The sequence below is a fragment of the Vidua macroura genome, chromosome 13 (assembly GCF_024509145.1).
Source record: "Vidua macroura isolate BioBank_ID:100142 chromosome 13, ASM2450914v1, whole genome shotgun sequence".
Classification (NCBI taxonomy): domain Eukaryota; kingdom Metazoa; phylum Chordata; class Aves; order Passeriformes; family Viduidae; genus Vidua; species Vidua macroura.
The window spans coordinates 15,539,345-15,561,341 of record NC_071583.1 but is presented as its reverse complement, the minus strand read 5'-3'; the positions used below and the strand labels follow the sequence as shown (position 1 = coordinate 15,561,341).

Below are 21,997 nucleotides of genomic sequence, written 5' to 3'. Positions count from 1 at the left end.
TATGCAGTGAGACTGAAGTACTACATGGAAGAGAAACATGCACAAGAAAATATGCCTATTAAGTCCCACCATTGTTTGAGCAGGTGTAACAATTTAATCAGAGGATTTTTTAAAAAATATTTTGGATGGATATTTTACTTGTTTTGTCTGTAAATAGTGTACAAAAGTTTGTGTTATATGACAGTTTTAAGTGGTTGTAAGAAAATTAAAAAAAGATACTTAAACTGTTACTGATGGCTTTGGTATTAATATCATAAATACTGCTGCTGACTATGAGCAATTTTCCATCTTGGAAAACTGTGGAAGTTATCTGGCATGTTCCATTGCTTGCATAAAAGGTAAATGCAAGCCACATAAATAACACTTGGAGAGGCTTCATGTTGAAGAGCTTGATTGGGTTTATTCAGTTCCCTCAAATGCAGGAGTCCTCTTTATCAAAGCTTCTTCTAAGGTAACAGGTTTTGTGTCACAGGATGCTGAATCCAATTAATATACAGGAGCTGAGGACAGGACCTACAAATTGGAGTAATTTTATTGCCTTCTTCGAACCTTGGAAGCTGCTTGATACAATCCACTGCAAACCTTGCTGGTGCTGCAGCTCCTGGATGGTTTTGTAAAGGTTAGTGCTACCCCAGCTAGCTGAAATTTTAAAACAGGCTGGCTTTGCTTCCTCTGAATAACATGAGATGTTTCAGAAGACTTTGCCTTGCAAAGTTCTTGTCTCCTTACTTGGCATTCCAACAGATTGTACTCAGCACTTGTTTCTTGGCTGCACTTCAGTTACCTTGAGCTGATTTTACACTGGGTGCAGAAAATGCATAGGAGTGGGATGAAACTGATTTGCTTAACGCTGTCTTTAGACCTCTATAAATATGTAGGATTTAACATAAATCTTCTACTTGCCTTCACAGAGCACTGTCTGCTTGAGAGAAATCTGAAGGCTTGTGAATAGTACATAGCAGGAGGCAGTGGTTTGTCTGCCACAGGTTTCAGAAGGGCTTATAGGAGTCATGATGAGATGAAACCCTTGAAGAGGCATTTCAGGGGAATGATCTGGTTTAAAGCATGGAAGTAACAGTATGCATAAGCCCTTTGAGTTATGTTTCCAGATTCATGTCTGAAACATAGGTTTTATGTGTAAATAGCATCAGGTAAATCTTTAACCAGTACTGGGGTTAAGGTCAGGTACATGTGTGGAATTTCTAATGTTCAGCAGCAGCTGTGAAAGCTAAAAAACCACCCTGGGCCACAAGCAAATAGGTCAAGCCCAGGTTGCAAATGCAGTGCTTGATGGCTGTTGCCACTGTGTGCAAGGGGGAGAAAAAGCAACCTGCTTTGGTCCGTGTCTTTTCTGTTAGGTAACTATTTGCTTTCCTGAGCTCTTGCTTTTGGCAGCTCAGAGCAGCAGAGTGTTGACCTGGGGCCAGAGGCACTGGACAGAGCATTCTGGCTGTGTGCTTTCTAGGTCAGAGAGCTGAGAGCATTTTTTTCTAGCTGCAACTTCCAGACATTTATGACACAGCCTAAACATGATAAAAATCACTGTCATGTGCCAATACTGTTTGGCATCACCTGCCAGGAAGGGCAGTCACGTAGGTAGGTTTGTGATGTAGACACAACAAATGTTATTTAAAGAACTACTGATTCATGTGCTTGGCTTTGCTTTCTGATAGACCTAAACATGTGCTTTCTGGGTCATATTTATAAGCGAATTCATATTTAGACAGGGATTTTAAATTATTTAGAGAAATTTTAAAAATTGTGTAAGAAAGCAATACAATGCAACATGACCTGGGTTGATCCCGCACTAAAAATAAGAGCCTAAACTCGATGCAGTTCTGGCTGGTGAGGATGAACAGGAGTACAACACAAGGGGGCCAGTCGAGGCCCACTGGCCAACAGGTCCAGTTTCACAGTTTTCCGAATGAAAATGCTGACATGTTTTGTTTAATCCATTGGGCCGGGGGTTGCCCTTTACGAAGGATGAAACATTTTTGCTAAAGAACCCAGGTCATGCTTTCCTCTTGCCAGGGTGATAGCAGCCTTGCCTGACCCTGTGCGGTCTGGGCTAAGCAAAGCCTCCGGTGCTGTGGTTCTTACCCGGGGATTCCTCGGGGCTGTGGTGCGGTTTAAAAAGGGGTCGGACGCTGGAGCCGGACGGTGTGTGGATGCTGGAGCCGGTGTGTGGATGCTGGAGCCCGACAGCGTTTGGCAGCTGCCCGCAGCACCGGGCACTCCTCTGCCGTGCTCCTCAGCCGGCTCTGCCCGAGCGCAGCGGGCAGCGCTGGGGCTGGAGCCCCTGCTCCCGGGGACCCGGGGCCGGTCGCCGTCCGTGTCACGGGCGGAGCGCTGAGGGCCGGGCGGGCCGAGGGGCGGTGCGGTGACGCGGCGGGCCGGGCTGCGGGGCGGGCCGGGCAGCGGGGCGGAGCGGCAGCGGGGCCGGCACGGCCGCCATGCGCCGCTGAGGGCGCCGGCCGGGCCTCGCCATGGGGGCGCCGCCGCCCAACGGCAGCCTCGGCCTCACCGCCGGCACCCCGCGGCCCGCCGGGGCGCCGGGGCCCGGGGACCGCGGCTGCGAGAACGGCGCCCTCATGGACAGATTCGGCATCTTCCTGCAGGGGCTCCTGGGCGTCGTGGCCTTCAGCACCCTCATGCGTGAGTGGCGGGGCCGCGGCCTCCGGCCTGGCGGGGAGCGGGCGGGCGGCCCGAGGACGGGTCGGGCTCGGCAGCGGTGCCGCGGCCGCGCTGCCCCGAGGCCGTCCCGGGAAGGGCCGGGCTGTCCCGGGCTCCCGGCCGGGGAGGGCTCGGAAGGGCCGTGGCGGCCTCGGGGGGCGCAGCCGCCGGCGGCGCTTTGTGGGTGCCGGGTGAGCTGGAGCGGGGCCGTGCGGGGAGGCCTCAGAGGCGGTGGCTCGTGTCCTTTCGCTTTCATAAACTTGCCTTCCTAATGCTCGTACCCGTGCTGGTAGAATTCATCGGGTGGGTGTGTGTTCTGCTTGGAATTCTGCCAGCAGGAGGAGGTGGTGTGTGCGGAGCCGCTCGGGTTTGGGATGTACACAAGTCACGGGTTTGGCTGATCGGTTTTACTGCAGGTGCACCTACCCTGTCATGTCACCAGCAGCAAAGTCACACTTGTTTCGATCGTGCCTCGCTTCCTTGGAGGGCCATTCCTGGGAGCTGGAGCAGCCAGAGAGCTGTGTGGCGCTGGCAGAGCTCAGCTGATGGGCAGCACTCCTTACGCTGCTCTTTGATTGTGGTGGAAAGGCAAGGAAGGTCTTTGGTGGCTCCAGCCCTGTGGTGAGGAAGTCACAACAACGTGAAACAATTCTGGGGTACTCTGTCCCGTGCTCTAGTTAGTATCCTTTGGGTGGAGGAGCGGGAAAGAAGCCCAGTGTCATTACTCAGCTGACTGTGACCTTGCTGGTAGCAAAAGGTGGGAGAGGAAAAAGAGAACATCAGGGACATGTTTTATAATTTGATCTAAAGACTAAGATCCTGTTTACATTAGAATTGCACTGATGCCTTTTCATGCTGCTGTCATACTGTTATGGTTAACTCAGACATTTGCTAACACATTATATTTGCATGCCTTGGTGTCTCAGTTGCTATTAACAATTACATTGCTCTTCTAAAAGTTATGTGTGTAGCTGTCATCCTGTGGCTGAAGGGCAGCAGTAATCAGCAGTGTAGCATTTGGTCAGGACAGCAGCCTCATAATTAGAAGTTTTAGCAGTTTCCAAACAGAAGTACCTCTGTGTAAGAAGGTGATGAGTACACAGTGTTGGTTTTAGATTTAAGGGATAAAGATAGGTAATTTTTATGGATTTGGCATCAAAAGATGAAGAACTACAGATGTTAGTTGTCAGGATGGTATCTTTTTTTCTGGAAATAGTATCTTTATGCATGTTACAGTATCACTGGACTAAGTGATGACAAGAAAAAGCGAATATAAAAAGTAGGGAGTAGAAAAATGAAAACCTTGTTGTTGGCTGCACTTTCTGACTTGGGTTAGGTGCTGTTAAACCAGGAACTGGGAGGAGACTGTTGGTGCAGTTGTGGCAGAAGGGAGTGGAAGGCAGCCAGTGTATGGTGAGAAAGGAGTCTGTGTTCAAAGCAGACTAGAGCAAAAACATACCACCTCATCATTCTTAAAAGTGCATATATTCAAAAACATATGCATGGGTTTGTTTGTCCCAGCTTTGCCAGCCACGTTCTCTTCCACAGTATTTTGTGCCTCTCTCTGAGCAGGAGGAGACGTTGGTGACAGCACACGAGCCTGTTACACTCCTACAAGAGCAGCTCTCTGTTAGGGGCTGTTTTGTGCAAAAATTCTGTTTGTCTGGTAGCTTTTCCTGAATGTTTCTATTCACTAGCATCATGAAGTCACCCCGGGACACCTTTTTATGTCATATGCAAAACACCTAGTGTGTTGTTCCAAACCCTTTAAGGTTTCCTCAGCAAAGGACTTTTTGTGACAGGTAAGATGTGACAGCAAAGCAGGAACTTGTGGCTGAGAATGGAGGGAGAGCATGACCTCAGCAAACATCTGGGCACCTACACAGCTGTTCCTGCCCCAGGCTGCTGGGGCAGGAGGGGTGACAGAGCTGCTGGAGCTGCATCACAGAACTGGATTGCATTTAAGCTGGAGTAGCTCTGGTCCTGTAGCTGTCTGGCACACAGGGAGAAACAGGTGGCTGTAGGCAGAGGCTGCTTGAGATTTGTGACTGCAGTCAGGCCCCTTTGGAACAGCAGTAATTCTCTGTGTGCAGCTGTATCATTTCTCCAGCTCTTGCCTTACCCATGACTGTCTGGTATTTAAATTTAATAAGGAGGAAGTCACTTGTCTTCTTTTGTTTCTTTTTTTTTAAGAAAGCACTAGAAGGAGATGTTCTAATACTTCAGTTGTGATTAATGGTACTGAACCCTCTGTAGTAAAAGAAATTAAAGTAATGGCACCAGAGATACATTGCACAATTGCTCTTTATGCGCAGAAACTGTCTTCCTTTGAAAAATATTCAATTTGACATGTAAAGAATAAGAAATTTTGGTAAGTGGCTAGATCAAAGGCTGACCCAGATGTCCCCTTTCCTAGATAAATTTTACCATGCTTACATTCAGTGGAAAAAAGAAAATATTTTTAAATGTAAGCTGTAAGAGAAGAAGGACCTTTTCTGTGCCTCACTGCTGGATGTTCATCTACAAAGAACTGAATGACTGTTCTGAAAGCAAAATTATTTAATATCTGACACTCCAGTGTGCCACCTTTTTGTTCATGCCCCTCTTCAGTTGCTGTAAAGCTGTGCTGTCAGCTGACCTGCCAATGACATCATTCGAACTTCATATTTGAAGGGCTAAAATGTGTTAAGTATGAAGTTTTTAGTTTGTGGAAAATGTGGTGGCTCTCTGCCAGGGGGAGTGTGGGAGCTGCCCTGCTGTGTCTGTCTTCTGATGCTGGTAGGAAAGGCTTTCACCCCAGGCACATTATCAGCCTTCCTTGTGTGTTCCCTCTCTACTGAATGGGCACAACCAAGAAGTGACAGAAATGGTGAATTTCTCACTTTGAGCTGACAAAATGTTCATTTAACATTAATTCCTAGGTTTCCTTTTCCTTGTAGCTATTGACTCCCTGTTCTGACACACAGGGAATGAGGATCAGTTTCACCCACTCACCCTACCTTACCATTTAAATTAATGACTTCGTTCTAGGTTTTTCCAGATTCAGATATAACCTGTCACAATTCCCTAATCTTTTTCTTGTGGAAGGTGCTTCTAGTGATCATCTATTTCGAGTTTATATGGGAGCTTCCCTATCTCCCTTTAAAAGAGTCAAAGTTTGCATGTGGTTTTTATTGTTGTAAGTTAAGGCCACACAAATCCACTCCTGATTCCAAACTACCCTGCTGTTCTTGATGTGAAGCATGTGCAGGGAGGTCCTTTTCTGATGTCTGAACCAGTAGTGAATTTTCTTAATATTATCAGAGCCCACCTGTCTTGTGTTTAATTACTGTGAATTAATTTTACTGCTCAGCTGTGAGGCTGAAGATGTGTAAAACAGTTTCACCCAGATGCTTCAGAGGTTCCAATACAGGAAAAGCTGAACTGAAGTTGGGTGTGACAACTTCTGTTGGGTCTCTCCTGACCACAGGCTCTAACTCCCTATCCAAGGGAACTAACTGATGAAAAAACACCTCATTTTGGCAAGTCTGCTTGCACTGGCAGCCCTCTTGGACTCTGGCCACTAACTCTCCAACCTATTAGCCTGGTGGTTTTACGTGTATTGCTTGGTTTTGTTCTTGTCCCTCCTGCCTTACATATGGATTTGTTTTTTCACCCTGGTTTATTTAAGCCAAGCCATTTCATAACAGGAAGTCTTAATGAGTTTCCCTTGATGGAAGAAATGCATGTTTATGCTACGGGTCACTAAGGCAAAGATATTTTTTCAAAGTTTGCTGCTATCACATTTGTATCTTATTTCACAGGATCTTGATTTTAAATGATGGCTTTGCTCCTTAGGTGCTTGAGGTTCCTTGGTTTGTGTTTATTTCCTGATGCCACAAAGCAGGTTTTAAACACTTTCGTATAATACCATGTGTCTGTAATTACAAGCACCTTCTGAGCATTCTGGGGTTGGGCTTTCATTGGTAGTGAATGATAAGAGAGGGATGATAGCACAGTATTCTCATATGTGTATGACATTAGATGTAGGTTTAAAAAACTCCATTTTTATTACCCAAACCTGGGAAAGGCATGGGCAAAAACCCACTGCCCATCCCCTTACCCTAACAAACTGTTTAAAGTAGTTTATTTACTAAGCTTGTTTGCCAGAAAATTGGTACCTCATCAGAGTGTGGCAGTGTTTGTTTTGGGCTACTTAGGAATGGCTGACGAATCAGATGTGAGTTGTATGATGAATTATTGAAATAGAGGAGTCAGTTGGTTCTCTGCAGGTAGAAGGTTTGTGTCTGTCTGTGAGGAAAATACAAATACGCTGTAAAGGAGATCAGAGTGTGGGAGTCTGTTCCCTTTTTATGGCTTGTTACAGTTTGTGTCTGTACTCAGGCTGAGAAGGGTTTACAAAAGTGGGATGACTGGGTTCAGGTGCAGTGAATAGCTGAGTAGGTGGGTTTGCTGTTGAGTCACAGATGAAACAAAAAGAAACCATTCCAATAAAAGATACTATACATATTGTAAGGTGCTCTCTTTGCTTTACATTAAAGGAAATACCTTAAAAGCTACACCCTTAATGCCAGTGAACTTTACAGCAAGGTTTTCCCACTTAAAAGGCTGTCCAAGGAGAAGGAATGCTTTTTCACATAATAAGCTATCTTAGTAGGTAATTTAGTAGAATTTGAAATGCCTTAGCAAAAATGTGCTTTTCAGAGGAATTATTTCATATTTACATTAAGGTAAAGGAGTAATTTTATGGGAATAATGTTCTGGAGAGAAGGAATTAAAGGTAATTCCAGTTGCCTTTAACAAAAAAGCATAAAATAAGCTATTGGATATAAAAGGTCTAAACCATATGATTTAGTTGTTTTCTATAGCAATTGTCTTTCTGCTTGAGCAGGCTTAGAAAATATGAAAATTTGATAGCAGTGGAATACAGATCTCTGAGTAACAGCAACTAGTTTAATATGCATGGCATTTCCTGAGATGCTGGGCAGTGGCCTGCTAGCTTTGTTAATAAAAGCATTTCTTGAAAGATTTTATATAATTCTGACTTGCTCATACTGCATCCTTGAATGTATTTGCTCTGAGTGGTGCAGTTCGTGTTCACATGAATTCCTGAGGACCCCTCAGCAGGGTCCTTCTTGTATTAAAGCTTGTCTCGTACAGAAGTGTCAGATCAGAAATGGGAGCTTTCTAATTGTGAAAACACGAGCAGCATTGTGCTTGCACACCGCAGGCACGATGCAAAACGCGCTTTTTTCATTCTCCTAGAACTCTCACAAGTGCAAGCTCCCGGCGGCTTACCGGGTAAATGCAGAGCTGGCGTTGCAATGTGTGCTTGGCATGAGTTTGAGCAGCGCTCTGGGGTACCGCTGCAGCGGGGATGAGTCCCTGTGCAGGTAAAGGAACACTGGTTAGATGTTGAACTGTGCTAAAAGGCGAGGTTTGGGAGAGCATTTTGAAAAAGTGGGAAGTGACAAAAGCTGCCCGGGGAGCAGTGGGACTCGCGGGTGGCGGGGTCGGGGCAGGACCCTGGAGAGCTCCCGGGGCCGGGTCGGAGCCTCCCCCTGGCCGGGCAGCCGGCTGAGGAGGGACGCTCACCCGGAGCCTCCCCCTGGCCGGGCAGCCGGCTGAGGAGGGACGCTCACCCGGAGCCTCCCCCTGGCCGGGCAGCCGGCTGAGGAGGGACGCTCACCCGGAGCCTCCCCCTGGCCGGGCAGCCGGCTGAGGAGGGACGCTCACCCGGAGCCTCCCCCTGGCCGGGCAGCCGGCTGAGGAGGGACGCTCACCCGGAGCCACGGCCCGCGGCGGGTTCGGCCGCCTGGCAGGAAGGGCTGAGGCAGCTCCCTCCCGTCTGGCTGGGCCAGGCAGGTAACAGGATGGGGTGATGGTAGCAGAAATATGTGGTACTCTCGTCCTCCTTCGGGCCCATTCCATGGCAATTAGTGACGATCGGTATCGCAGGGCACTGCAGTAGGTGTTGTTCTGTAGGTTAAGTGTCTGCTTGTAGCTGCAGGACTTGGAAAAGCCCTGTGAGGTCACTTTGGTCAGGGCCAAGTAAATTGTGCCTTACAATGATCCAGTGTTTCCTTATCCCCAGATGGTCAGGTATCGCTTGCAGCCATGTAGCAGTGCTGCTGCTTGTTTGTTTTAAATAAATCATCAGCCCTTCCAGTGCCTCTGTGACATCCTGAGCCGTGTTTGAGACAAATAGGAGAGATGCACTACGAGCTGTAGCAGAAAAAAGAAATCCAACCCTGGCTGAATTAGCAAAGTAAATTACTTTCTTTTGCCATGCTAATATTGTATTACTCTTTAACATATGAAGCATCTATGTGGAATAAATTCTGTCTATTGTAAACTCTCCAGAAAAAGGCACATCTTGCTGACAAATTTCATGGTGTACAAAAGCATGTAATAGGGTTGGGCTGCTTTCAAGATGTACAATTCTTAGTTGCCATAGATTGTAATAGCACTTTATTGGTCCTCATGTCCTGATCATATCAGGTCATTAATATTTTAGTGTCACTGACTATCCTTGAAACACCATGCCAGTAAAAGTTAAAACAAGGAAAATAAGGCACCAATATAGACAAATAATCTGCAATCTCTAGGTCTCTCTTCATTAGGTCTGATGCCCTACTTTGTCTTGCTGGCTCAGAAAGTGTTACATTTTCTTATGACTCAGCTGATGGCTGGATGTAGTTGTATGCCCCATAATAAGATTGCTCTAAGTACAATTACACAGTGTCATTCACATTGTGAAATGTTTAGGAAAAAGGATAAGTTATGTTGACATTTGTAAACTATTAAAATGATAAATTATCTAGGAACTCTGAAGCTGTGTTTAATTAGGATGGACTTCTAGACTGTTAGCTAGACTGGTGTTTAACTCTAAAGTGCATAGTGAATGTCTTCTGACTGGTGTTTCATAATTAAATCTGTAAGGAGCTGATTTGTACAGACACACAGGGTGCAGTTTTGCATTCTGTGGTGATATTAATTTCATGGTTAATGAAGTTTGCATTCTTAAAGTGGTATTTAACAAGGTCTTATCTGTGTGGATTTTGTTGATGAAGTGAAAAATCAGGTCTGCTTTCTCATGCCTGCTGGGCGGAAATGCTTTGCATTCTCAAAGATTTCTTGATCTCAGCAAAATTTATTCCCTGTGAAACTCAGTTTGTTAAGTCCGTGGCAGACTGAATATAAGCTCAGAGCTTGCATGAGTCTGCTTTTGCAGGTGGTGTGGTGTGGGCATGAGGTTTTAGGGTTTAGTCAGGGATAACTAAACCTATTCACAGTGATGATTATAATACAGAAGGCCTTTTTTCTGCCACTTACCCTGAATCACACATTTTATATATATTTGTTGTCATAACCTCATACATACGTTGTCATATATTGAGGTTGAGAATGAAAATGAGCTAGAATAGATTTACAGTTCAAATTCCTCATAGCTCACTGTTCAAGGTTCAGATCCATAGTTCCAGGTGTGAGTTATTTTACAGACATGCAGAGCTACAGCAGGGGAAAATCATGTCAAGGAAGTTACTAAACTTATTTTTTTCTGGGTTTTATGATATTTTTTCCTCTAAATGTTGCACTTTTTTTTTTTTTAATAATAAGCAAACATTGTTTTGCGGTTTGATATGGTTTTGATCATTTTGTCTTCTGTCACATTTTTGGCTACCCCAGATTCTAAGACCAAGCATTCCTCCTCTCATGGTGATTAATATATGTTGGCTTGCCTGAGAGGAGAGGAGAGCTGTGCCACAGTTCCTGTTTTCTCTGGTGCTGGGACAGTAACAAGCTCAGGAGCAGCTGGTCTGGGAGCTGCAGGGTGCTCAGGATGTGAAGATTTGTGACAAGTTTATTTGGGTGCTGCTTCTGTTTGAGAGGTTTCTCCATTGCTCCACTGACACTGTGAAAAGGATGAAGCAATGGAAGTAAATACAAATAAGGTTCACCACAGCAATCTTGGACAGTCTAGGCAGTCCCCTTGAGAAAGTTCTTTACTTACAGGAGCAACCTTTGCTTGCTTTTTTCTTTTTTCACTGTGATTTTTTTTCTGTTTCTCAAAAATACAGGATTTTTCCATGGAACAAAAATGACTTTTAAATTACAACCAGCTATTTACAACTACCAGCATATATCCTCTGTCTCTAATAATTTCTGAAGATACTATGCTCTAAAATTTTCATTCCATTTTAGAATAATTGCCTTTACTTCCTTCCTGGTACTGAAGAAGCTGCTATTCAATATCTTCCAGCACATCTTCCTTGCTTTGAGGCAGGTGGTGTGACTAACAGCCTACATTATTTTATATACATAGGACTTAAATGCTTTCTTTGGAAGGTAATTGTAATGGTAGAAGATGAAATAGTCTAAGGAGCTTTAAAATTATTGTGGGGGGAGGAAGTCCCACCCTCCTCCATCTAATCTTAAAACCTTGAGTTACTTACGGCAGTATGTTTTCAGTGCTGGCATTAGGTTTTGGTGTTGTTAAGGAGTAAGAAGCCTTTTGCAGGTGGAAATTGTTACATGATTTCATCCTGATTTCATAAATTTAATTTATGAAGTGTATACCTAGTTGTTAGATACATGATGTCAAAGAAGTCTGCATAATTGGCCTCTGACTCTCCTTTCATGATATTTGATCATGTGCAAAGAGAATATATGAAAGTAGGTTGTGTATCTTTTGTTCTTTTTAAAACAGTTGGTGTTGTATGAAATGTTTGTCTTGCAATTCAATGCTTTGATAGTTCCAGTCTAGGAAGACTGACTCTGGTAAGCAAAGCTCTTTAGAATTTAAATGGTCTCTGAATATACAGTTTACATCTACTTTTGGCCTCCTTGATTTAACATATTTGCTGTTTTATCATTTTTTACAAAGTTTTTACAGTTTTCCTTTTACATCTTTTTTGTATCTGAACTTACATTTCAGGTTTGCTTTCTGCTTTTAAAACTGTTACAGTTTCTGCCTTGCTTAATGTTTTAATGAATACTGATTGAGTTTGGAGCTGTGCTGTGGCAGTTCTGCCCGTTCCCAAGAGCTGATTTAAAACAAGCGGCTTGAATGACTTAAAGTTCATTGATACCTGTTGTCATACTAATAACGTTCAGAAGGCTTCATGTATTATTGAGTGATCTTGTGAATGCTGTACGTGAAAATGGTGTTGTGAATCGTAAATTGCTGCTTAGTGCACATTAATATGGATTGATTCTATTTGTCTTGTGCTAAATAATTCATGTTTCCCAAATGGTTCTGATTTCTAGCAGAGAAAAAAATCCACTTGAACACAGTACACTGTATTTTTCAGTCTTCACTGGGTGCTTGCATAGCATGACAGGAATGGCACGGCTGTTTTTCTAGCAACCTTGCTTTTTCATTTGGTAGTTGTTTAATGATTCCTGGTTCAGAATATAAAAGTCTTTGCAGGAGGGATCTGTATCAACTTCCCAATGCCAATCTCACAGGTATATTCACTGGAAGCCTAGATTTGCTTTGCTTTAACTATCTCATATCTGTTGAAGAAACAGAATAGCAAATGCATCTCTCTCTGAAAGTGCTGGGAAACTGATTTATTAGGACTTCCAAACAGAGCACACCTTGACCCAACAATGCTGTGTATGCTAAATGCAAAGATAACAAATGCCTGTCTCTTAAGACTGAATTGTGGCTTTTAACTTTATTATTTGGATAAATATTTCCTAAGCTACTTGTGCTGTTTACCTTAGAGTTCTTAAAGCAGTTACTTGCAGCCCTTTATTTTTAGTATTGCCATGGCTTTTGGGATCTGAGGGCTGGATGCTTCTGTTTACAGAGTGTGTTGTAGATGCATTTTATGATTTCTAAAGTGCTTCTCTCTCTGGGGAGGCAGCAAATAGGTTAGTAATCAAAAGTGAGAAGTTGTGTGCAATTCTCCCTCTGCTAAGTTAGTTTAGTTGTTTTAAAAGTAAGCTTTACTTTTAAGAAAAAGGAAAAAAGCACCATGACAATGGCTATTGATGTGGTGTGTCTGGGCTGCTGGCTCTGCTAAGATGTATTTGTTTCCTTTATTGACAGCCAAGTTAATGCATCTGTCAGAGCCACACAGTCATGTGCTACCAGGATGCACGAGATCAGTCTTGCTGAAATTGTCTTAGGCTGAGTTGTATTCAGGTAATATGATTTATTTGTGTCTCCCACAGCCAGGCTATACAAGCTAAGGATTTAGGAAAAAATTCTGGAGCCTAAAGTGCGTACATGTTAGGAATAAGAAACTCACCAACCTCATGTAATGCATTTGACTGCCTTTCCTGAAGCAGCAGAATCATCTGATTTATTCCAAAGCCCAGACAGCAGTATTTAGGGTTGTTTTCCTGATAATGATTTGTCCTCTCCTCCCCTGCACTGTGAAGGGGAGCTTTACTTTGTGATAGCCATTCCCTGCAGAATGACTGTAAAGTTTTAGCTCTCACTAAACCTTTGAAGGGACAAAATTTACAGGTGGGTTTTTAGCTGGCTGTGGAAGCAGGTAGGAAGTAAATGCTTTTACACAGGTAACTTTCAGTTACTGTATTTCACCAGCTTTTATCTAGCAAGCACTTCTGCCCATTTGATAAATAATGTGAAATCCAGTGCTGGCACCTTGTTTTCAGTCATCTCTTGTCATCTGTGTTGAGACAAAGGAGCCCAGGTCATGAGATAGCTGGGCTTGGAGGATGCTTGGCACTGATGTCTAACTTTGCAGTAAAACAGAGCCCCTTGTTCTCTGATCTGACAAAAGTTCCAGTCAGGCCCACAAAGGTTTTGCTGCCTTAACCACAACATTATCATCACTGCTGCCAGTGGAACAGAGACTGGGATAAGATCTGTGGTTTGCAGGTACCTCGTGGCTGTCCAGGCACTGCATCTTGAGTGTGACGTGTCCCTGAATAACCAGCTGGCTGGGTCATTTAACTTTATTGTGTCCAGCTTTCTATAAAGTTTCTCCCTGGGTGACCTTCTTTAATGGACCAGTTCTTAATTGCACTACAGAATCATTAAGGCCAAGGGCACAGTGGAATTAAGAAAGGGATTGGGTACTTGCATGGCTAATGCTGTTTTCTCTCTTACAGAAGTTTTAAAAATCCTTTTTGCCAGACAGCAAAGCTGGGGGCTCATGTACTTTGTCTAATACTGACTAGAACAAAATTTTCCCATGAGTGAGTTATTCCCTGACTTTTTTCATCATGAAGAAGCCATGGTTCCTGGTGTGTTTCTCCAATGCAGCAATATCACTGGAAATCAGTTCCAGTCCAATATAATTTCTGCTTTAGTATCATGGGTATCTCAGGTGTGGAGAAGTCTGTGTCCTTAAGCAAAAAATATTATGTGGAATTCTGGAGCTCTTATGCAGGGAGATAAGCAGCAGGCTTTCAAGATGTCCTGCATTTGAGCATGTAGCTAATGGGGCATAGGAATAGAAGGAAGAATTTGCAGTAGGACAAAAATTGAATTGCCAAGAGCATAGTGTATTTTGGGGCTGGAGAAATGAGCAGCACGCCAAAAACACACTGGTTCTTTTGGTGTTTTTTTACAATCACATTGATTACCTCTTTTTGAAACAGATGCAGACAGAATTCCTTTTCTTTTCTTAACTCTGAGTTTGGGGAGATGCTGAGCTCATAAGTGTCACAAAAGCTTTGGTAATTGAGTTTGGTAATGGTTTACAGACCTATGTATCTTTTGTAAGGCATCATTGTAGCCTATTCTCATTGGACATGTTTCTTGCACAGTTAATTCTAAAAAGAAAAATTCTATTTTGGGGAAATCTTGTATGTAATCTCATGTAATTATTTATTCTCACTGTGCTGCTACCAAGAAAATAATGGGAAAGGGACAAAGTGAAATGGCAAGACAAGCCTCTTAAAGGCTTTGCTTTAACAGTAAAGGGAGGTAAGTGCAAATTAATAATAAAGATCACAAATAACATGAATTTCATGGGTTGTTGTCATTCCATAGTCATGTGAATTTTCAGGACTTACTAGTGTGCATATGCTTGTTCAGGACAGACATGGTTCCCACTGTTGTGGGAAAAGTGTTGATACTAACAAGTAGAACAGTGTTTTTCAAAGTCTTCCCAAATAGAATTTTAAAAAATAAAAATCTGGCCTGTGTATGTAGTTGACTTTACAAGTTTTTTACAAGGTTAGAAAGTGTAGGTTCAAATTTGTGAGGCATATGGTCTGATAACCAAATGTTCTGGAAATAGTGCCATTCTCTGAGAGTGGTCACCTGAAAATCTGCATCTGATTCCAAGCTCGGGTGCTACTGCTTGGTGTAACTTCAGCTGTTACTCCACACACAGTGAGCAAACAGCCTTGTACAGGAAACTTGTAATACTTGTCAGGAATGCTGGAAATTGTGTGAATCAATACCACAGTAGCCTGCAGATCCCAGCAGTCTTGCACTGTGAGGGCTGTGTTGGAGGATCTGTCTGGTTGCAAACTTGTTATTTGGGAAGCTCACACTGCAGCAGATTTCTCAGTGTGAGATTCTGTCCCTCCACATATTATGTGTGTGTGTGTGATTTTCAGTTAGCCATACTTTAGTCCTTTGATAATTGGTTCAAATCTTGGAGCTTTTTAAGTGTCAGATCACAGGAAAATGAGTTCTGGACTTACATACCAATTTTTTTGGAAGGGACTCCAAATGTCACCTGCTTCCACCTCCTGCTCAGAGCAGGGCTGGCCCATGTCCCCTTGCTTGGAGCATTGTCCAGGGTAATCCTCAAGGTCTGTCAGACTGCAGTCACTGCATGTTCTTCGGGCAACTTGTTGCAGAATTTAGTTGCCCTCACTGGAAATTTTTTGCTCCTTTCACCCTGGAATCTCCCTGGCTCCAACTTGTGGCTGTTTCCTGTGTCCCGTGCCCTTGTGAGAAGAGTCCAATTCTGCCCCAGCTGAAACTGCTCACACACGTGAGGAAATGTGAATGTGGTGTGCAAATGTGATCCTCACCAACCTTTCCTTCTTTTCTCTTTGGCCAGCTCAGCTGTTGCTCTGCTGAGATTTGATGACAGAAATACATAGGAGGTTTATGAAATGAAACATTCAGTCACATGCTTTGTCTGTGACCCATCTTTGAAAAAGTTTTGAGAAGCACTGGAAGCACAGGTGAAATTCCCAACTCTCTCCTCAGAAGAGCAGTGTTGTCATAGTGCAGCTGCAGAGGACATTGAACATGTTGATTTTGCTTTTTTTAATTTCAAATTAATGAGCTAGAGAAACCTTTGATCTTTACTGGGGTCAGAAAGATTCTTACTGAGAATTGCCAGAACCTGCATCTAAGAAATGCAGTAGTGCATGACACATAGAAACATTTCAAAGGTGGGAGATGAGCCAGATTTGTGCTGCTACAAGAGCAACCATCCAGAAACTTGGAGTTCTTGAATCCATATTGAAGTTCACATCAGCAAAATAGTTCCTGTGGGACTTCTTGAGGAGATGAAGGAGAGAGAGAAAGGCTGGTTTTCAAGTGTTGCTTTGCATATTGATGACTTGGAGAGGTTTTATTTCATTTCTTGTCTGTCTTCTGGCTGTTGTTTTTCCCTGTGAGTCTTCTGAAATTCTGATTGCAAAACTCCCACATTAAAGTAAGTGTTAGAAACCCTTCCACAGTACTCTGGCATTAATTATTCCTAGAATTTCAATGAAGTGGGAAGACAATTCAATGAACTTGAATTTTGCATTAGCAATACTATGTCTTGTATGCTTACCTATTATCTGTCCATCTGGCAGCTCACATGCTTGTTGGCAGGAGTGCTTTTATTTCCTTTCCTGAAAAATTCTGGCACTGAATATGTAAACAAGCAGTGCTTCTTTCTTCATTTATAATTCAGCATGAGATTCTGCACGTTATTAGTTAATTAATATTAAGTGTGGTGGATGGCTGCCGGTGCGAGCGCGGCGCTCCGAGCTGGAGCATATGGAGCAGCGCCGCGTGCTCGCAGGCAGAGCCGGCAGATTGAGATCCATCTGTCAGCTGACACACGCACCAGCCCCAGTTTGTGCTGAGACTGCCAAGAGAAACGGGCTGGGGCTGGGAGCAGCAATCCTGACTGCTTTTGGGGAGCACAAGGGGAGAAATTACTTTCCCCATCCCAATTTGATAGGTGCTTAGAAAGTGCCAGTAAAGATTCTGTAAGAAACGTGTGCTGACTTTTGGTTCCAAAATTAATGTATGACTAGTGAGCATGCTGAGGACCCTGAGCTTACCAGTGTGGTTGTCTACAGCCTGTTGGGTTTTTGCTCAGTTCAGTCACTGGGAAGGCTCAAATTCTGCATCAGGGGTATGTTGAGAAGTAGCTGGCAATGTCTGCATCTGTCAGAAACACCTGATGCTCACAGACACTGCTGCAAGGAGCTGGGCTGGGCAAACAGCACTTTCATGTGGACCTACTGGGCTTTCAGGTGTACAGGTACATATTCATCAGATTGCACCTGCTGAAGATTTTACTAATTTAATTTGAAGGCATACATTTTTGTGGTGTGAGCAGCCAGTCAGTACATTCGCAAAAGACAGCTGCAGAGGCTTTCCAAGCTTGTTCTCCTGTTTAATGTGAACTCAAATGAAATGTGTTTCTAGAACTGGCCAGAGAACACAAACCTTATCAAGACTGTTTCTCAGTACAGATAAAATTTGAAATGCTGTTAGTGGAATTGCTTTTGAATATCCTCTTCCAAAATGAACTTTTGTGAAATTTTAAAAGAAATTAATGAATCCAGGGGCATTATACAACTTCATAGCAGTAACAGGCAAAAGCCTAAGCTTGGGGTTTACCCCTGCCCAAAGCATGCACACCATAGCAGATTATTGCCATTTTGACTGCAGAAAAGCATCTTGCACTAACTCCACAGTAAGTTGAAACTTCTGTTTCTTGCATTTGCTTTGTGATGCTTTGTGGCTTCCTGTTGTTACACAAAAGTGCCACTAATTAAAGTAATCCATACTCTGACTGGGGAGGACTTGTCATAAATAACAAACTGGTTAACTTGGCTGAGTGTTGCTCATTTTTAACAGAAGTTTTGTATTTATGTCATGCTGTTCATAGGGAAAACTGCTGGCAAATGTTGCTATTACAACTTTATCTTTGGTGTAAATGTACAGTCTTTTTGTCTTGTCACTTTTTAGTTTCTCATGGGGGTGAAACAGTTTCTTTCTGCTGTCAGAAGCAGTGACAGACAGGGAGATGGCAGGTTGGCAGCTTGGTGTTCCCTGAAAGTGCTTCCCCTCCACCTTGGAGGTGATTTATTTAATTGTTTTATGAAGACTGTTGACTTTGGGGGAAATTGCCTTACTTGTGAAAAAGTTATGATTGGTTCAGAAACCAGAATGTGATTTAAAGGCTGGTGAGCTGGGCAAGCATGGTGTACACAGAGCATCCTAAGTTAAACTGAAATTCATCACTAATACCTGGAGAAGCAGGTTAAAATACTTGTTTATATTTTGCCTGACTATACCTGCTATGGTTTGTGCCTCTTGAATCAGAATCTCTGCAATTTGAAGGGGTGGAGGACAATCAAGGATTTTTTTTTTTTTTTTTTAATAAGAGATCATTTCTGAAATAAGAGCCGAAATAATTGTTTTTCAAGAACTTATGTTGAAGGAACTGGTGAGTGGTCCTGAAATTTGGGCAGAAAGAAGTAAAACCCTTGTATAAACCCCATACTTAATGGAAAGGTTTCACATTACCATGTTGTGTTTGTGTTCTTTGGGATGTGTAAGAATTTAGTATCTTGCAGCTGTAACAAAGAATAAATCTGTGTTAGGATATGAGGCCAGATCTGACAGAGGTGAGGCTGCCACAGCCCCTGCCCCAGCTCTGACCCATGGCAGGGCTGAGTGTGTGTTCCCAGCAGGAAAAAAGGTTTTCTCGCCCAGAAGGAGTTAGAAATGGAATTTCCTAAGAAGATGGGACAAACTGCAGACCAGACAGAGCAAATATATGGACCAGCCATTGTTTGCACATCAGGAACTGCTTTTATGCCCTTGTCACTCTGTTTTCCCACACTTGTTCTTCAGGAGTCATCTAGATCCTTCCACATGGACCTGGGATGGGATGGAAGTACGTGGAAGTAGCTGGGCAGGGTATGAGAGGAGCTTTCTGTCAGATGCCCAAACAGTTTTAAAATAAACTGCAATAGACTAACTTACCTACATTTTTGCCTTTGTGTATAATCTTCATTAATTTTAATAGTAATTTTGTTTGTTTGTTTGTTTCCAGTACATTAACAATTGTCTACCTTTCTGTGAAGGGATTATCACCCTAAAAAAAAAAAAATCTGTCCGTCTTTCATTCTGTAATTCAGTTTCCTAACAAAGTAACAAAGTAGAGATGTTGTCAGAGAATGTACTTATCCTACTACTGATACAATTGATTTCATTCTGATATTATGGACTGCCCCAAGTTATGAGAATACTTTCCAATTTGGGTTTGGGTCTCCAGTGAGGCAAAGAAACAGCTCTTTCTAATTCCTGCTTTATTGTTGGAAATTAAATTTTCTGGATGGGCAGTCATAAAAGCTCAGGCCGATGCAATGGTGGTCAGATATGGGTTATTGTTTCATGTGAGGGATATTGGCAGTCAGAGAATGGAGCTCTAGGAACTGAGAGGTGATAGAAGGGAGTTCCTTTGAAAATGGACCCTTGGAGTTTGATATGGTGAAGTGCAGTAGGGAAAGATCCATTTCATCAAAGGATGTCACATTCCTGCAAGACTATTTGTTTTCACTTTTCTATATTTTTGTTGCTTTGGAAGCTGCTGATTGTCTTCAATTATTTTTTTTTCTCCCTAGTAAAACGCTTCAGAGAACCAAAGCATGAAAGACGTCCCTGGAGGATATGGTAAGTTTCTGCATACTTTATTCTTAACTTCTTTTCTGCTTGCATGTTGCAGAAATTGAAGGGATGATGTTAGTGTATGATGATTAAAATAAAGAAAAGTGATGACAAGAAATTGGTAACTGTCAGTGAGGAACCAAAAAAGTTACCAAAACACATGAGTCAGGTTACCTTCTGTGTGTATCCTGGGAAGTCATTTCTTACTGAACACTTCCAGGAATCTATAGAGGTGTGCATTTAGGCATAAAGCTTCAATTTGTGCTTCTTCCCGAAGACAGAAACTTAGAGTAGCCCTAAGATGCATCTGAACATCTACAGACTCGTATAAGCTTAGAAGAAGATCTCAGCTGGGCTCAAATAAATTCCATGTTTTGTTGGTATCCTACTATGTATAAAATGGAAAACAGGATGATAAAAAATATATCAACCATAAAAATACAAGGTATAAAAAGTGTATTTGTGTTTACTACATTTTAAAAGTTACTGAATTGAAGCAAGTTTTGAGACTGGTGTAAATGTTAGGCTGCCATTCCACTCGTTCAAGACTTCAGTGGTTTAAATTCCTCTCATACAATGCTGCTTCTCAAAACTAACACTGACCTTTATTTTATTGAAAAAAGAAATACAAAATCTTTGTGTACTGCAGTCTACCTCAGCCTGAAATTCTGACAAGTGCACTGATAGGCCTTAATTTTTAAGCAAAGAATCTTGTTCTGGGACTCAAGTATTGTTATTTATAGCAGAGTATACTGATTAGATATGTAACTCACTGGCTTCCTGCCTCATCTCCAACACTCAGCTCTCTGTGTCATGCAGTGAATGAAGAGATTGAAGTTCAAGACAGTTATCAGGGAGGGTAGATTAATTCAGCCATAAAATGTAATTTGGATCTGTTGGGGTGTTTAGATCTTTTTAGACATGCAAACAACAGGCAAAAATGTTGTTATTCTGTATAGTACAAAGAACACACTCTTGCCTGCTGAATACTTATTATGATTCTTATGTTTTACATTTAATGAAACATCCACTGAAAATTTTGGTTTTGTGCAAAAGATGATGAAAAAAGAATGGTAAAGGCTGGAGTCATTACTGAATCACTGTCTAAGTGGGGATTTATATTTTCCCCTTGAGTAACAAACTCTTTTCTCTCTGACTTTATCATCTGCTTTGGAGATAATATTGTCAAGGTTGGAATTCTTTTGCAGTGTGTTCTAAGCTCTGCACTGTAGATAAAATTCAGTGAAACCACTTCATGCTTTCAGGTGAAAAATATACTGGCTTTTAAATGAAATACTGTAGATAAAGGGTTCATTAGTCACTATTAAGTTGTTCACCCACAAACACATGATGAGGATTTTATTTTTGTCTGTGCCATAAGCTTGCTAAAAATGCACAAACATAAAAGGTCCAAAATATGTATCAGGGCTGGGATATTCATTGTTTCCAGAAGGTTATTAAAGACTTAGCTAAAGTTAGTCAGGATTAGCTCTTGGATAATGCATATGATACCAAGAGGATATCCATAGACTTTACATTTACAGTGGTAGGTTTCAAGTTAATATGATTTGGGTTATTGCTAGAAAAAATAGAGGCAGAATTTTAAATGGAACATTGTTAAATAAAAGCTAAATACCATGATACTTTTGTCATTCTGGTGTTCTCATCTGGAGAAAAAAAATTAGTAGTAGGGATGGAGTTTTAATTACCATAAATTTGTAATGTCTGGCTGTGTTGTAAACAGTTTTGTGTGTCTTAAAAACTGTTTTTACTTTACATAGGTTTTTAGATACTTCCAAGCAAGCCATAGGGATGTTGTTCATCCACTTCGCAAATGTCTATTTATCAGGCCTTACAGAAGAAGACCCCTGTTCACTGTGAGTGTTTAATTTTGGAATAACTGGCCTTTATGGAAGTTCTGTGGCTGAGTAGGTGTATGTGGGTAGTAAGGCAAGATAAAGCTGAGAAGACAGTTTTCATGGTAAAAATCAGTCACTTGAAAAAACCTGTGGTTTAAACTTAGTTATCAAGGATCAGGAATCTTCTGTTTAAGACTCCTGCTCATGGCTGGCAGGAGTCTGGACTGTGTGTATCTTTTTTAAACCTAAAAGGCAAAGCCTTGCTACTTCAGTGAATGAATGGGGACTTGGGATGCACATTGCAGTTCAGGTTTGTTTACTGAAGGTGCTGGGACCAAAGGAAATGAATATCCAGTTGTGTTCACTGTAGTAAAGCAAGGCTGTAATACAAAGTGAGGTTGCTTTCAGGGTTATTTAGCAAAAATCATTTGTGTTTGTATTTGTTTCTTAAACGTACATTGGCTGCTGCAGTATTATTTTCATTTTGTTAAAAATGGGAAATCTTGCTTGGTAGCCAGGCAGTTAGTAGAGAAATTAATTCTGCAGTGTCACGCTTGGAGCAGTGTGACTAACTAGATAAGCATTTCTCTGTAGTGTATTAAACCTG

The 21,997-nt window shown here is 42.3% G+C and overlaps 1 protein-coding gene across 1 annotated transcript in view; it reads left to right on the top strand.

Annotated features, from left to right (window-relative positions):
* The first annotated feature begins 2,486 nt into the window (after positions 1 to 2,486).
* STIMATE (STIM activating enhancer) overlaps positions 2,487 to 21,997 on the top strand; it is a 34,245-nt gene continuing 14,734 nt past the window's right edge. The window contains exons 1-3 of the mRNA XM_053989477.1: positions 2,487 to 2,655; positions 19,489 to 19,537; positions 21,313 to 21,408. Coding sequence (XP_053845452.1) covers positions 2,487 to 2,655; positions 19,489 to 19,537; positions 21,313 to 21,408 — 314 coding nt within the window. The remainder of the gene's footprint in view (positions 2,656 to 19,488; positions 19,538 to 21,312; positions 21,409 to 21,997) is intronic.